The 14,206-nt window shown below is 53.2% G+C and overlaps 3 protein-coding genes and 1 non-coding gene across 4 annotated transcripts; all 4 read right to left on the bottom strand.

The window, feature by feature from the left end:
• Positions 1 to 1,921: 1,921 nt before the first annotated feature.
• On the bottom strand, positions 1,922 to 2,697 carry B0T15DRAFT_562377 (uncharacterized protein; the record flags this gene model as incomplete). The annotated part of the gene is made up of 2 exons (XM_062870574.1): positions 1,922 to 2,319; positions 2,382 to 2,697. 2 exons carry the CDS (start codon positions 2,695 to 2,697, stop codon positions 1,973 to 1,975), a joined length of 663 nt encoding a protein of 220 aa, XP_062718308.1. The 3' UTR covers positions 1,922 to 1,972.
• Positions 2,698 to 2,795: 98 nt separating this feature from the next.
• On the bottom strand, positions 2,796 to 3,302 carry B0T15DRAFT_496987 (uncharacterized protein; the record flags this gene model as incomplete). Its single annotated transcript, XM_062867232.1, has 1 exon — positions 2,796 to 3,302. The coding sequence occupies one exon, from the start codon at positions 3,300 to 3,302 to the stop codon at positions 2,796 to 2,798; it is 507 nt and encodes a 168-aa protein (XP_062718307.1).
• A 2,355-nt stretch (positions 3,303 to 5,657) lies between these two features.
• B0T15DRAFT_t196 lies at positions 5,658 to 5,729 on the bottom strand. Its single transcript has one exon. It is a non-coding gene; the product is annotated as a tRNA-Glu (tRNA).
• Positions 5,730 to 7,074: 1,345 nt separating this feature from the next.
• Positions 7,075 to 8,366, bottom strand: B0T15DRAFT_496986 (uncharacterized protein; the record flags this gene model as incomplete). The annotated part of the gene is made up of 3 exons (XM_062867231.1): positions 7,075 to 7,436; positions 7,523 to 8,261; positions 8,316 to 8,366. 3 exons carry the CDS (start codon positions 8,364 to 8,366, stop codon positions 7,075 to 7,077), a joined length of 1,152 nt encoding a protein of 383 aa, XP_062718306.1.
• Between the last annotated feature and the right edge of the window lie 5,840 nt (positions 8,367 to 14,206).

Raw genomic sequence — 14,206 nt, 5'->3', positions numbered from 1 at the left:
AGTCGCTAGAATTGGTCTCGTGAACAATAAAAACGCAACCGCTTTGCGTCACCACGGCAAGCTGAATGGAACAATGGCCGATGTACGATGTCCTACGATGTCCTACGATGTCCTACGACGTCCTACGATGTCCTACAATGCAGCCGGATTCCGGCCACTCGCTATTGACCGGCAGCGGCTCCGTAGGCACCCACGGCGTCCTTGGAACCCGGCTTCCGCGCGTCCCCGATATATGTTCACGAGTTCATTGAGATTGGTTATTGCTGCGTTCCATCAAAGATTCGAGACTTGTTTACTCTCCTGCACGCAACACCCCCTATTCAATCCTTCCACAACTCCAGACATCCAACTCAACCCTGACCGCCCTTTCTTCACAGGCAATCCAGCATGCCACGTTGCCTCGTTTCACCTGATAACCGTGCCGTCCGCCATGGAGTTCTCGCAATACACCGCATTGCCAGGCACAACTTTGAAGACGACTCTTTTCCTCCTCCCCTCCTTATTAACCCCCTTCGCCTCCCCAGACTGAGGAGGATCAGCCAACAAACCGACACCACCTCTGACCCCCCTTCGCGTTCAAGTAAGGAAACTCGGTCTCTCCACCGTCCAGCCTCTCCCTCCGCCATCTCCCTCCGCCTCAGAGGTTCTGTCTGAGTCGGCAACCCAAACCATGGAACTGCCCATCCTACCCCAACCGCCCCTGCACGGCGAGGTTGGAGAAGTAGAGTAGCATTGGGAGGAGAGCGAGGAAGTAGGTGAACATTTCTAGTAAGTCCCGGGTTTGCAGTACGTCGAGAGTAGAATGAGACTGAGGTGAGTGAACCTATAAACGTTATTTGAGCCTCCGTTCGCTTTCGGTTCAGAATCCCGGAGCGGGCCGGCACGTATAATTCCGCGTAACTGGCCAAAGGTTCCCTGTCAGGCATGCGTTGGCACAGACCAGATTTGAGGAATCGCGAGGATCTAATAGGCTGGTTAAGCCAGAAGGCCGATAAGAACCTGCCAAGCACTGAGGCAGCTGCTCTTATCAGAAATCTGGCGCGTTCAGCCTATCAGGTGTCTGGATTCCTCCAAAAAAGACCTGTGCCAGACCAAGCAGGGGACCTTTGGCCCGTTACGCGGAATTATACGATATCTTTGGAGGCCCAGGTTGGTCATACGATGAAGGCATGAAGAACTTCAAGTTGTCTTCGGATGACATCGAGACAACTGACACAAGTACCTATCATCAGTACCAACCATATTGCTTATACAAAGCGATTGCAGAAAGATGCGGTCAAAGTACCAATGGCAAGCCAGGGGATGGGGTTAGCTCCTACATCCGTACAGTGTACTCTAGTCTTGCACCAGAGAAGAATGGGAGTTGGGCAAAGGGGTTGGTCCTGGGAGAGGTGTCGTCTTTCCTTTAACCATAGCCTTTTTCTTCTCCTTCTTTTTCTTCTTCTTCTTTTTCTTCTTCTTCTTTTTCTTCTTCTTCTTTTTTTCCTTCTTCCTCCTCCTCCTTTGTCTTCTTTTCATCTTTCCTCTATCTTACCCGTTTTTCTTTATTTCTTTCTTTCCTTCCTGTCTCAATTTCCTCTCCTGCCTTTTATCTTTCCTCTGGGCGAACCACCATTCACCTCACGGGGAGATACTTCAGAGGGGTATTCATCAACGACGACGAAGCAATGTATTGAGCATTATATCGCTAAGAATAACCTCAATCTCATCAAAATCCGTTCCTGGCAGGGTGACCGAACCTCCCGCTTTCGCCCTCCGAACCCTCCCAAACTCACCGCACTCTTCAACCCATCGTGAAGCGAACCCTGATGTCTCTCCCCTCTTCAATTCCATTCTTCTTTATACACCTTCGGAAGCGATCCCTTCCTCCCAATCCGCCTCTCCGGCCCGCTCCACCAATCCCACCTACCACCCTTCCGCATCCACAACGCCCAAACAGCCCCCGACGACAATTCTGAACTCCTCCACCAGGTCACCCAGCCTTGTCATACTCCATGCCGTTGGCCCGGCAACGCGCCACGATCTCCTGCGTCGGCGTCGTCCAGATCTGCTGACCGAGCCCCTTCAGAGGAAGGAGAAGACCTGCTTCTCGCCGAGCGGGCGAAAGCCGCGGCAGTCTCGGTGGTGTTCGTTCGCGTTTGGCAGGCGTCTTGCAGGCGTCTTGCATATGTATGGTTGGGAATAGGCGCTTCAGACGTGCGCTCCTCCGTCTATGCCTCTGTTTGGGCGGCCAAGGCTTGTGGATGCAGTTTCCTGGGTCGCGGCTGTGGAAGGCACGGACTTGGTCGGTGCTGTGGTAGGTGCTCCTGCGGCCGGCGCCTGCGTCGATGATATGACTGTTGACGACACCTGAGGGGGGACCGGGGTCGTAAGTGGCTCACGGGCCGGACTGACAACGGCATTCGAGCCTTCGGCTGCTGGGTTAACGTGTGCGTGGGTTGCTGTCAATCGGCTCGGCGTGGTGACGGTTATGTCTATGTGAGTCCTTGTGCCCTGCGCGTTATTAGTGACTCCTGGGACTGTGCGGCTGGAGTCTTCCTCTTCGGGGCTCTCTTCAAGATCGAAGGTAGGCAGCTCGAGGATCGGGGGGAACCGTGACGACGCGCGTGCTAGGTTTCTGGACTGCACCGTGGGTTTACGATACAGTGGCACCTTGCTCATATCGAAGCTGTCATCGCCATCGTGTTTGTGGGCCATGTTTGACTGCCCTTGTAATAAGCCCGGCGTGGTAGAGGGGCCTGCATCATGCCTGTCTTCCATCGAGGAGCGATTCTGGGCAGGATGCTGCCGAGAAGTCACACCCCCTGATCCCTCGGCCGGATCTTGTCCAGTTGCAGTCCCGGCGGCAACTCGTCCAGCGCATTGAGTCTGGGACTGGCGTAACTGGGCTGCCACGGCCTCTGGAGTCGGTACCACGGGATGTATGCAATCGGGTTCACTGGGTAGAGGATCCGCCGTGCACGCTTGCGACCATGCCTAACGTCGCCTGGATTCAGCTCACATGTGTAACAACTTCCTTTCCGGACGACATATGCGCCAGTGTAGATGTGGAAGACAGGCGTGGTGTCCAGTGTTGTGAATCCGCACTGCCTGCAAAACACAGGCACCTGCGGAATGTCGCCCTGCGAAGGATCGGGATCGCGGTAGGTCATATTGCGATACCCTGTTTTGTTCCGCATCGCGCGCGTGATCGGAGCCCAGTTCAGACTTTCGAGTTTCTTGATTCCGAGTTTGAGATTCTGCTCCATGATGGTTCTAGCAAAGCTCACGACTTCCGGGTCAGAGGACTTCAGACAGGCCATGGTAGCAGTTATTGCATCGCTCCTCTAGCCTTGGTAAAGGGGTAGAGCGACGTTGAGACCACAGTCAGGGCTTTCTAGCGCATCAGCTCCGAGATACTTCCTCAAGGTTTCTGGTTGAAGGGATTGGAACATCAGAGAGAAGTACATCTCAACGATATTCAACCAGGCCTTTTTGCCGGCTACATCGAACTCGCTTACGTCTCTTCCGAGGGAGATGAACTTGAAGTTCCGTGTTGGCTTCGCAGCCCAAAGTCGATAGAGTAAAACGGCCTCTCTACGCCGTGGAAAATCCTCTAGAGCTCTCCCAGTTGCTAAGAATTCCTGCAATGCTCTTGCAACATTCCGATGCCGATGTACTCGTGATCGGATAGTGTCGCCTGATTGTCCGATGTATTTTTTTTGAAAAACTTGAGATCCTTACGGTCCTTGCCAATGCCTAGATACTACCCAGGATATAGCGGGTTGTCCTGTTTCTCTTGTAAGCCCTGGAGATGTTCCTGATCGGCGGTACGATATCTCCTTAGGAGTAGGAAAAGCGCCATCCAACCGTTTACGTTGACGAACGCTTCATGGGGTTTTTCGGTCATGCTGGCGGCGATATCTAAGGTGAGGTAGAATATCTTCTCCCGGTCATTAAGAGCGGGATCCAGGGTATCTGGTGGTACGACCGATGGACCAACATGCACAGACGCATCGCCGGGGATTGGACTAGCGAGCTCTATGTCAAGCACCTCACCCTCTTCCCATGCTGATTGCTGGTAGAAGAATTCCTGCAAGTCTTTTTGTCGTTGAGCCTGCGGTGAAGGCTAACCGATGGCACGCAGACTCTCTCTCTTATCGGCTCTCCTCTTTGTGGAAATCGCTCGAGCTGCATCTACAGCATGTATCCGCAAGATATCGATGAGTTGCTGTCCATTTCCGGGTGAGGCAAGGTCGGTGATAATGTCACTGAGCTCATCCGCGAGATCTCTCTGAGTTTCAGTGATAAACTCATCAATGAAAACTTGGTCCCGAGACTCGAGGGATTCGTAGCTTGCTCCCTCGAAGTAATGAAAATGATAATCATCACCTGCTTTCACGAAAAGATTGCGCATTCGGGTAAGCACATCAGTTCTAACAAAGGGAGCCGAAACATTGGTAGCCGAGTTCCCTGGGTGGTCTTGATGTCCGAGAGGAGCGGAAGCAATGGCAGCGGATATCTCTTGACCGCGCCGCTGATCTGCAACCATACAGACCATATCACGAATTACATGGAGCCACTTCACCTCGTGCAACAATGGGGCCAGCGCGTAAAGATCTTCGGACTCCACATCAATGTAGCTGTCCACGATGTCCTGGGCCTGACCCCCGGCTTCGGCGTAGCTTGGGCCTCGAACAACGGGTTCATCGTAGTCCCCAATGGTGTCCCGAACATGCTGAGAGAGGTTTCTGTAAACTACCTAGTGACGCCTCGCCAGATCTCTCAGGGGCGTAGTCGGCTCAGGGATCACGGAATCAGACATGGTTTCAAGTGTCAAGTATGGCTGAGGATAAGTAGAGACTGATATAAGTCAACGGTTCCGTTGGCGACAGATGATCTACGCTCGTTCTCGGTACGGTTCTCAATATGAAACAATCTCAAATGGCAACCTGAAGTGTGCGGGATAGCCAGGACATAGCCGTCCTCGAGAGCTCCTTCCTCAACTAACCTACTACCTATACTTGAAATGTCGTTAGATATAGCGCACTTCGGAGGGTAGTACTATTATAGCATCGCCACCAGGATAAGACTTATATACACAAGGAAGGAACAAGGAAACCTGAATCTAGGTAACTCTTATAAGGAAGAGGTATCTAGTTACACTCTTTAGAATATAGAGCAAGTCTTCCTGATTCCTGCTGCCATCCGTAACGCCGGACGGCAGTGCGGCTATCTATAACGCGAGACTGCAACGTGGATTACCTCCGAGTCGTCAGGCGAGGACTGGAATGTATGCACTGATTGAACTCTAGCGTAAGATCAGACAGTGGTAAGATTGATGCCCTTTTTGAGGTGAGAGCAGGAGGAAGTTTCTAACTCAAGTACATGGGAGTGATGGTGACCCCCGTTACTATGCCGGTCAGTTCTGACTACGGTGTGGTCAGCGCTAACGCGCTCCTACTATAATAGACATCCTTAGTAGCTTTACTAAGTTTTGCTAAAATTTGATGAATATATAAAGGAGTTCTTGTTAAATATTAAGATACTACGATGCTACGATCTGTAGCTATATATATATAGCTATCTGTAAAGGCAGGCTGCTCTCGCCGTCTATAAGAGTACGATACATATAGTCGGTAATGTGCGCTATAGCAAGGTCTAAAAAAGGTAGAACCCTCCGATACCGGGAATCGAACCCGGAGCTTCGCGGTGAAAGCGCGATATGTTAGCCGTTACACTATATCGGATTGTGACCAGAAAGTGTAAGACAGCTTTGCCAAAACTACCTATAATAGCTAAAGGTTCTAGCGTAAAGTAGCGCCCGATAACTAACTATATAAGCGGGCCCTATAGAACGTGAAGTATTGTATCACAAAGAATTCTAACAGCTATACCCCTACTTCTATAGTATATATACTACTACCTGATGTGGGCTAGCCTTTTATCAAGTGGCTTATGCGGTGTCATGAATTAACCTGCAGAAGCCGGTGGGACCGGCCTGCATGGTCAGCGGGCGACGGCCGCGTCCAATCATTATGGTCCTAGATGGACCAATCAGAAAAGGTTCGATCCCGTCGAGCCAGGACGGATCTATGAGATCGGTGTTCGATATCATCGATCCAGCAGAATCAGGTACACCGGTACCTAAGGGAGGAAGCTGTATATAGTTCTACCATTTTGTCACTCATTCAGATAGCTAGCTTCTTTAGTGAGCAATAACAATCAGTAGCCTTCACCTACTGTGCAGACATTGTGACTTGCAGTGATGTGAACCCTTTGGCTTCACCGAGACCTATAGTCCGACCAGCAGATACCTTCGACCGGCTAACCCTTTCAGAGGCAGGACTGCCTGTGGTTTCGTCATATGCGGCGATCGAGATACTGTACAAGAAAGATAGATCATTAGGTCCATCGGATAGGGTACTAAGAGGTTGCCTTAGGTTAGGTAATATTTAAAGCTGCTTAGAAACCTATTATAAAATGGTTAGATATGAAGTTCAGTAATAGTAGTATAGATAGATTATCTCGTCCGTGGCTGGTTTATCAGCTCTTTACGATCAATCTTTTTTTTGTTTTAAGTTTTAGTTCCATTCCTCTTTTCTTCTACGTTATTTCTTTTTCTTTTCTTTTTTTCCTTTTTCTTTTTCTTTTCCCTTTCCTTTCTTTTTTTGACGTTATCTAATGGGTTGCCTTGCTTGAGGTAAACTTACCTGCTTGGGATGCTGTCCCAAGACGGTCAAGTGTTTAATTGCTTGATGGTGTGCACGCATTGGCAAGGGCACCTTGCCGGCGAAGAGCGCCAGCAGCGCGATGATGTGACTTAGGGGTCCTGAAAGGTCACGATGATTGTATGTACTGTACGTGCGCAGGCCCATCCCAAATAAAACATTACGCAGCGCACCGGAGTCTTTTCCATCAAGTGCCGTCGTCCTCTCTCCGTCTGCCGATGCCAGCGCCACAACTCCGAGGAATGACTACGCCGCCTGACCGGCCCGAGCCGCCGTATTTTCCACACCAAACGCCAGGGCCTAAAGAGAAGAAGAAAGACGGAAAGAAAAACAGGACACAACACCAGCGGATCAACCGCCCCCCCTAATCAAGATCATCCTCCGAGTCATCGTCAACCAACAACCCGGCTTTCCTCTTCACCTCCCGCTCGGCCCCGCGCTTCCGCTTCTGGTCATCCTCCCAGCTTTCCCACCTCTCCTTGGCGCGGAGGTAGTTCTTCTCTGCCGCCGAGCGGGCCGCCTCCGCCTCCGCGGCACGTCTGGCCGCGGCATCGGCGGCACGGCGCGCGGCCTCGGCGGCGGCCGAGCAGGGCGGGTTGCGCGCGGCTTCCTCCTCGGCGGCGTGGCGCGCCGCCTTCGCCTTGCTCACCTCGCGGCTGTAGAAGTCGACCCTATGCTTGTGCCATTTGCGGCGGCGGAAGTTGGTGAACCAGTGTATTACCCGTCCTGAAATGTTTAAAAAAGGTAGGTCTCGTGTGAGCAAAAGACTGCGTCTTGTGGAATATTTTGACGGGAGGAAAACAACGACTTACTCTCTTCCAGCCCCGTCCGCCGTATCAGCTCCGGCCTGTCCTCCCGCTCATACGGGTTCTCAATGTGGTCGTCTACCCAGGCCATCATGATATCGACCGCTTCCTTGGGCAGATTTGGCCGGTTCCGCTTCCCTCTCGCTTGGTGAGCAGGGATCGCGGGAGAGTCTGGCTGATGGCTTCCTGCTGACCCCGGGCCCGACGGGCGTGGGTCGTATCCGCGGCCGTCGTAGATCTGGCTGCCACCCCTTACGCCGTCGTAGTGCCCGTGAACGTAGGCACCACCCTGGTCGTACCGCCGGTCGCAATACTCCTCGTTTCTGTACCCCCCTGGGCCGTGCCCTTCATGGAAGGATCCGAATCTCGAGTGGCTATGGTCTGTGGGGATGTCAGGTCCCCGCTGGATGTCGGGATGCCCCTGGCTGTAAGGAGAACTCATCCACCGGTCGACAGGCGGCCGGGGAGGGGGGGCGGAGGACGATAAAGCAGGCGGCGGAGCGTCTCGAGGCGGTGTTGGGTATCGGCCGGGCAAATGACGCCAATGATCCCTGCTCTCTCTCTCTTCCTGAGTCTGAAACCATTTGGGCCGGTTCAGCTCGTGGGGTTGCGGTGGCGAGAGTGTGTAGTGACCCTGAGGTGTGGCTGGGCTGCTGCCGTTCGCTGTATCCGGACCCGTGGGCGGGTAGCCTCTGGGGCCGGTTTCCTGAGGTCGGGGGTCGATCTGGTCAAGGCGTGAGAGAAGCTATGGCCAATTAGCCGATCAGCAGCCCGCTGGGAGGTTGATACGGTGACCTACCTCGCGTAGGGGCGGAAGGTTGGCTCTCCTCGAGTCCCGTAGCGGCTCCATGGAGACACTGTGGCTGGGTTGTCGCGCATAGTATCCGCCGTGTGAGTATGTGTTGTGGTGATAAGGAAAGGCGGCCATGACCATTGCAGTCTTAGCCCTTGGCTGGCCCTGAAAATGCCACGGGCAACGTCAAGTGGAATGTCTGGTGACCAAGGGCGCCACGAAAACAATGCCGGGTAGTAAGCTTGGGTGATGAAGAAACGCTGTTGACGGCTAGCCGACTGGTATGCCGTGGATAGGACAGAAACGAGAGCTCTCAACTGCTCTACTGCAGGATATTCGACGGACTTGATGAGCGGGCGTCGACGTTGTAGTGTGTAGACCCGGCTATGCTAAGGCAACGTGGAAAGCAACTGCTAGAATAAACGGAAGCAATATCGACACGGTTAAGCAGAGGACATCGGCGTCGTTGGCTGTCGAGAGAGCATTTGTTGGGAGTATGAGAAGCAATATCCGGAGGAGGCTCATCGACGACTTTTCACCTTGGCTACACGTCCATCAAGATCAGGCAAAGGACCTAAACTGCAGGCCCATGGAAGGGGCGCCTGGAACCACCAGCAGCAACATTGACGCCCCCTACCGACATGGCACCTTAGCTCCCGCTTCGGCTGTGGCCCCGAACCCTGAGCCTGGTAAGGTAGCATGGGATCGGAGAAACCGGTCCACAACACACCCCCCTGTGCACCATACGAACCGTTAGAACTTAACAGGCCCCCGGACTAGGCGCCGGGGCCAAGTTATCGGTAGTAGAGCACGGCAGTGACAGCCGATGCAACGGGAAGTGTTCAATATTGCTCAGGCCTGATAGTGTAAGAGAGGTTGGTCAGGAGGTGGCATGATTCCATCAACACACGCTCTGCGTCTCTCAACCTAGTATGACCAGAATGCGTTTGAGTCTTAGTTAATGAAGCCAGACACACGCAATGTTCGTGGTCGAGGAAGGGGATATGCATGTTGACAGGTAGCGCTAACGTTATTAAGGATATACGCATAACCAAAGTGTAAGGTGAGGGGGGAGGCCTGTCAAAATGTCAATCGGGAGCTGGAGACTGTGTGGGTCGATCCGCCTGCCGGGGGGAGGCAGCAGGGATGCTGTCGCCTCGGCTTGTCCCCCACGCAAGCATTCCTGCATTTCACAGCAGACACCGTACATTTACGGTGACGAACACTGGCTGCCCGTTTGGGCAGTTGCAACAAAAGTCGATTGTGTGCTGTCCGCCCGTCAATTGACTCGATTCCCGATTTCCACAGAGGCGGAATCCGTCGAGGCTGTTGTCAATGACATCAGATGAAACATGGGTGAGAAGGGGCACAGAATGAGGAATGGGCTAGGAGACAGCAGTGATACCCACTCGAGAACTCGGGCCAGCCTCTTTCCCTTCGCTCCTGGACGGGCTGAACCTAGGCACGTGGGCCCGCACCTCTTTCCCAACTTCGACCTTGTCATCAGGCCAGCGTTTCAGTGCTGGAAATGCCGATGGGGCACTCGTTCGGCCAGCCCGGAGAATGCGGCCGTGCGACAGTCCCAAAATATCGGGATGCAAGAAGGCGTTGGCTCCGTGCTGTCGGTGAGCTTGGACTGACGAGTTCGCGTGCCCGACCGGTAGGTAGATATGCTGGTGCCCTCGTATGTAGGTATGTGCTACAGATTTGGCGGTGAGTGTTGGAGTTGCACCTCACGCCAAAACATGCATGTTGTGCCCAACTAGGCAGCCTTCCTACTACCTGTACTCACCAGACCTCTCACAAACCAGGCTGACCTGCCGTGTTCTGCGATGTCGACTCGAAGACTTACTTCGGCCTGTCAGATTCAAGCAGTGGCCCCGAAGATCTGGCATCCGAGACATGGCTAGGCCGAAAACGCCACAACATACATCGCTCTGTACGATCAGAGAGGGTGTCATAACAGGCTGCTTCTTGCTGTCTCACCGCAAGGTAATGCACGGCAGCTATCCGACGCGATGAATCTCTGTGTGGCCTTTCAAAGGCTAGGGAGCCTCCGTAGACATGGACCAGCAGGAGGCGAGAAATGCCGAACCAGTGCTTCAGGTTCAACAGTTCATCCTGGTCGCTCTGAAGCAAAGGATCGGTCTTTGCACCCCCTTTCTGGGTGGGAGCTGATGCAGCAGAAATCTCCGATACAGAATAGGCAACTGCACGCGGGGAGCGCGCTTGCCACGACGATCACCGCGTTACACGTGAGCAGACAGACACGAGCGTTGAACTCGAGCGGCGGGATGGCAACGGGCCTGGCCGGGCCTGTGCGACCGCAAGTTGGAGTCGTACTGTACAAGTACATACAGTAGAATGGGCACCCCATCTCAATATCCCAACACCGAAGGATAAACCTCAGCCGGGACAAAAGCACCCGGCGGGCGATGTTCCCCCGTTCGGCGGCGTACATATCCGTGAGCATACAGCCGGACGCCCATCTGCTGCGCGTCGCCCGTTTTGAGCTGTTGCTACCCACCCACGGGACGTTCGCAACCACGGCGGAGAATTCGAAATTGCTGAGGTCTCATGCCAGGTCAAGGGACACACGAAGCGTCGTCCACAGTCGCCTGTTAAGCAACGCCTCTCTGGACCAGTGCTGCATAGAGGTCGGCCAAAACACTGGCTTGTTTGGGGTGTGGCAGAAGGTGTAAGGCAAGCTTGATGAAGCGATTTCGGCCGACGCCGTGAGATGCTGTTGTTCCCCTAGTGTAGCTTTCACCGCTCAATGCTGAGCTCGAATGTCCGCCCGAGTAGAAACAGCCGTCAAAGACTCAAAAGTTAAAACAACCCTTTCCCCCTGAAGTGGATCATGATCCAAGCCACAAGATGTGTCCCAAACGAGGAAAGTGCCGTGCCAGAACACAAAATGAAGAAGTGAAGACCACAAGAGGTCGAGGCCGCAAGCCCCACTTCTAACGGAGAACACGATCGAAATCCGCCCACATCCCATGTCAACTGACAGTCGACCAGGGGGCGGTGTGGTCACTTTTTGTTGAAGATCCGGTTCCGTGTTCTCCTCGAGGCTCGCGGCGGCCGTTGGTCTCGGGCCACTGTGTCAAAAAGAAGGTGGGGACCTGTCAGTCAGTTTTCTTCCGTCCGTCAACCTGCGCATGCGGCAAGCCCTGCCGCGGCGGCGAGACGCCGGCGAACCCCTTCCCACCCACAAGGGTCCCTGGCAAGACGAGCTTAACCGTATCAGGTAATTCTCGCGAGGCCCCGCTACCTGCATCGTAGTGTAGAGTCGGTAGATAGTGTATGGAAAAGGTTCTAGGTTGTTTCGAACGACTTCTTCAACTGCAACTCTAGTATAGCTGAACATGATACTAGTAGGCAGGTAGATTGACAGATCGGTCCGACGCCTCCGTTCCCGCATGCGGGTTTGTTAGAGTCTATCGTATGACAAGACCTCGTGATAAAAAAAAAGAGTCAAGATTGGGGATGCAGACTGTGTGTCTCGGTTCCATGTCGGGCTAGCAATGTCGTCGGTATGACAGGCCCTCAGCCGGCCGTCTCGGATCTCATGAGTCGCCCGGTCTCCGTCGCGAAGTGACATCACAGCGGCGGCAGCCTGAGGAATGAATGACAGGTCAACAGCTCTACATATCCCCTTGACCGAAACCTGGCGGATGATGCTTGCAGATGTCAACTAACGTTATCGCCTGATGCCCAGCTGCCTCAGGAGGGAGTTGGAAGTGTGGGGCGCAGAATCCCCGGAATGCCGCATCTCCAACCCCACCTAACGTTATTCCGTAGCTCCTTCATCACGTCAACAATGGACTCTCCAGAAAGGGCATGTATGCATGTACCTGACATGCATAGATTAATCAGGCGGTAACTGATGAGATTATCAGACTGCTGCAGGAACCGATGCCGCGCGGCAGCGCTAATGCTGCTGTGAATGTCCTTAACACGCTCCTTCTCACTATGTCTCTAATGACACTTGATAGTAGTCAATTCTAGACCACCGCTTGGGCAAAAAAGCTCATCAGAGGTAATGTGAGGTGAGTAAAACATTCCCCACAGTGGCCAGGCAATTTCCGTTTTGTTTTACCCGCCTCGTCGCTCTTCTGGCCTTGCCTTGTATTGTACACCGAGTCTCACAGAGGTAGTACTTCGTAGGTATCGAAGGGATGGCGGGGCTTGGGCGTCCGTAATAACCCAAGACAACGGGCCGGAAAAGGGGGCCACCACATGGAATATTCCGTCCTACGCTTGCAGCAGTCACTCAAGGACGGAGTCATCTCCTGCACGGACAGGGGCTGCCATCGGAGCGTGCTGCCGCATCCAGCCTGCTCTTCCGCCTTTGCGGCTCGGGTGGGCCGGCATGTCTTCCCGTGAAACCGAACGTCAAACTCGCAGTCGCTCTGATCTGTTTCTCTGCATGTTTATTAGCTGATCGGCGATTTGGTTCCATCAAGCCTGCTATTTTCTTCTTCTTGTTTCTCAAGTGTGTCATGGGCGTTGTTCTCCTTTGCAGTTTGGAAATGCCTCGGTGAGAGGGTTCCGCTTGGGCATACTACAACCTTACATAGCAGATTGTCAGGCGCGCCAAAGAGAATGTGTCTAGGTATACGGACCGCCGGACTCGGTAGAACTTCGCTGGCTGGTTTGGGCAGGTGTTTCTGAGAGGTTGCCGCTAGAAATTGAACTGTACGCTAAAAGTCAATTCCCGAGTGGTGTGGGCAGCAAGGAACGGCCAATGTCCCAGAACGGCAAGGCGCGTGTGGGGGCAGCAATTGTCACTTTGACAGCTTAAGATCTCGCACTGTGTCGATCTCGCTGCGTTAATGACCGGTATCCGCACTAATAAGGCACTATTTGAGAATCGGCAAAGGTTGCCTTGTTTTCCTTCGCTCGTTGCTACCGTCCGGCTCGACTTGGACAATGTCTGCGATTTGCCAGCCTGTGGCTTCCAGGTTGGTCTGCGTTCCTCGGATACATGATCTTTTGTAGATATATCGATTACGAATCAATACCTTACCTAGACTCGCAGGACAACGCGTTGCTTGACCGGTAAGTCGAAACTGCCCGGTGATGTTAAAGTCCGCCAAGACGGAATCTTCCGAACTCTCGAGACTTCGGCCAAAGTCGTCCCTCTGTAGAATATCGGAGAGGCAGTCGCATGCACTGGATCTACCCTCGGGATAGAGTGTTATTGAGAGTTCGAGTGCAAGGTAAGGCAATTAGTCCCTGGACTTCGAGCTGCATGACCAGTCGCAAATTGCCTGCCATGTAAAAAAATGACACTTGCCGGCAACCATGGACGCCGGTACAGGTAAGTAAGGCATTGACAGACCGCCATGTCCTCTGTGTAAACGCCAGAGATGGGCAAGGATGGCTGATATAAGGTGCCCAGAGCCATATTACAATATCATGATCCGTACATTTCAACTGCCACGTACCCCGCGCTTCTGATCTGCGCGCCCACGTCAATATCAGGAACATTAAGAAGCCAGGACCAGGAAACGGGGAAGGAAACCGTTCGATTCTGAATCCCTGCCTTGGCAGTCAATATATTATAAAGCCTTACGAGATTTTGTATAGATGTCTATGTAATAACCAATCGTGCCACATCGCACCGCGCCCCTGACCATGTGGCTATATAATCGCAACTTATACGTACAATACCTAGGTATGCACGCACCACTTTGGCGTTGAAGCGTCACCGTTGAATGCGACTGTGATGATAGCAACGCGTACACCGGGACAGGGGAAGCAGGTAGAAACCGGGTTGGACTTGTCGTCGATACTATACCTATAGAGGTGTTACTCATTACAACTTCGGTAGTTGTACATAAGTGGTGGGAATGTCACTCCGTGCACGGGATTAGATGGCCATACCTCGG

Source organism: Chaetomium strumarium (assembly GCF_033439665.1).
Source record: "Chaetomium strumarium strain CBS 333.67 chromosome Unknown B0T15scaffold_7, whole genome shotgun sequence".
NCBI lineage: Eukaryota > Fungi > Ascomycota > Sordariomycetes > Sordariales > Chaetomiaceae > Chaetomium > Chaetomium strumarium.
This window is presented reverse-complemented; position numbering and strand designations above follow the sequence as displayed.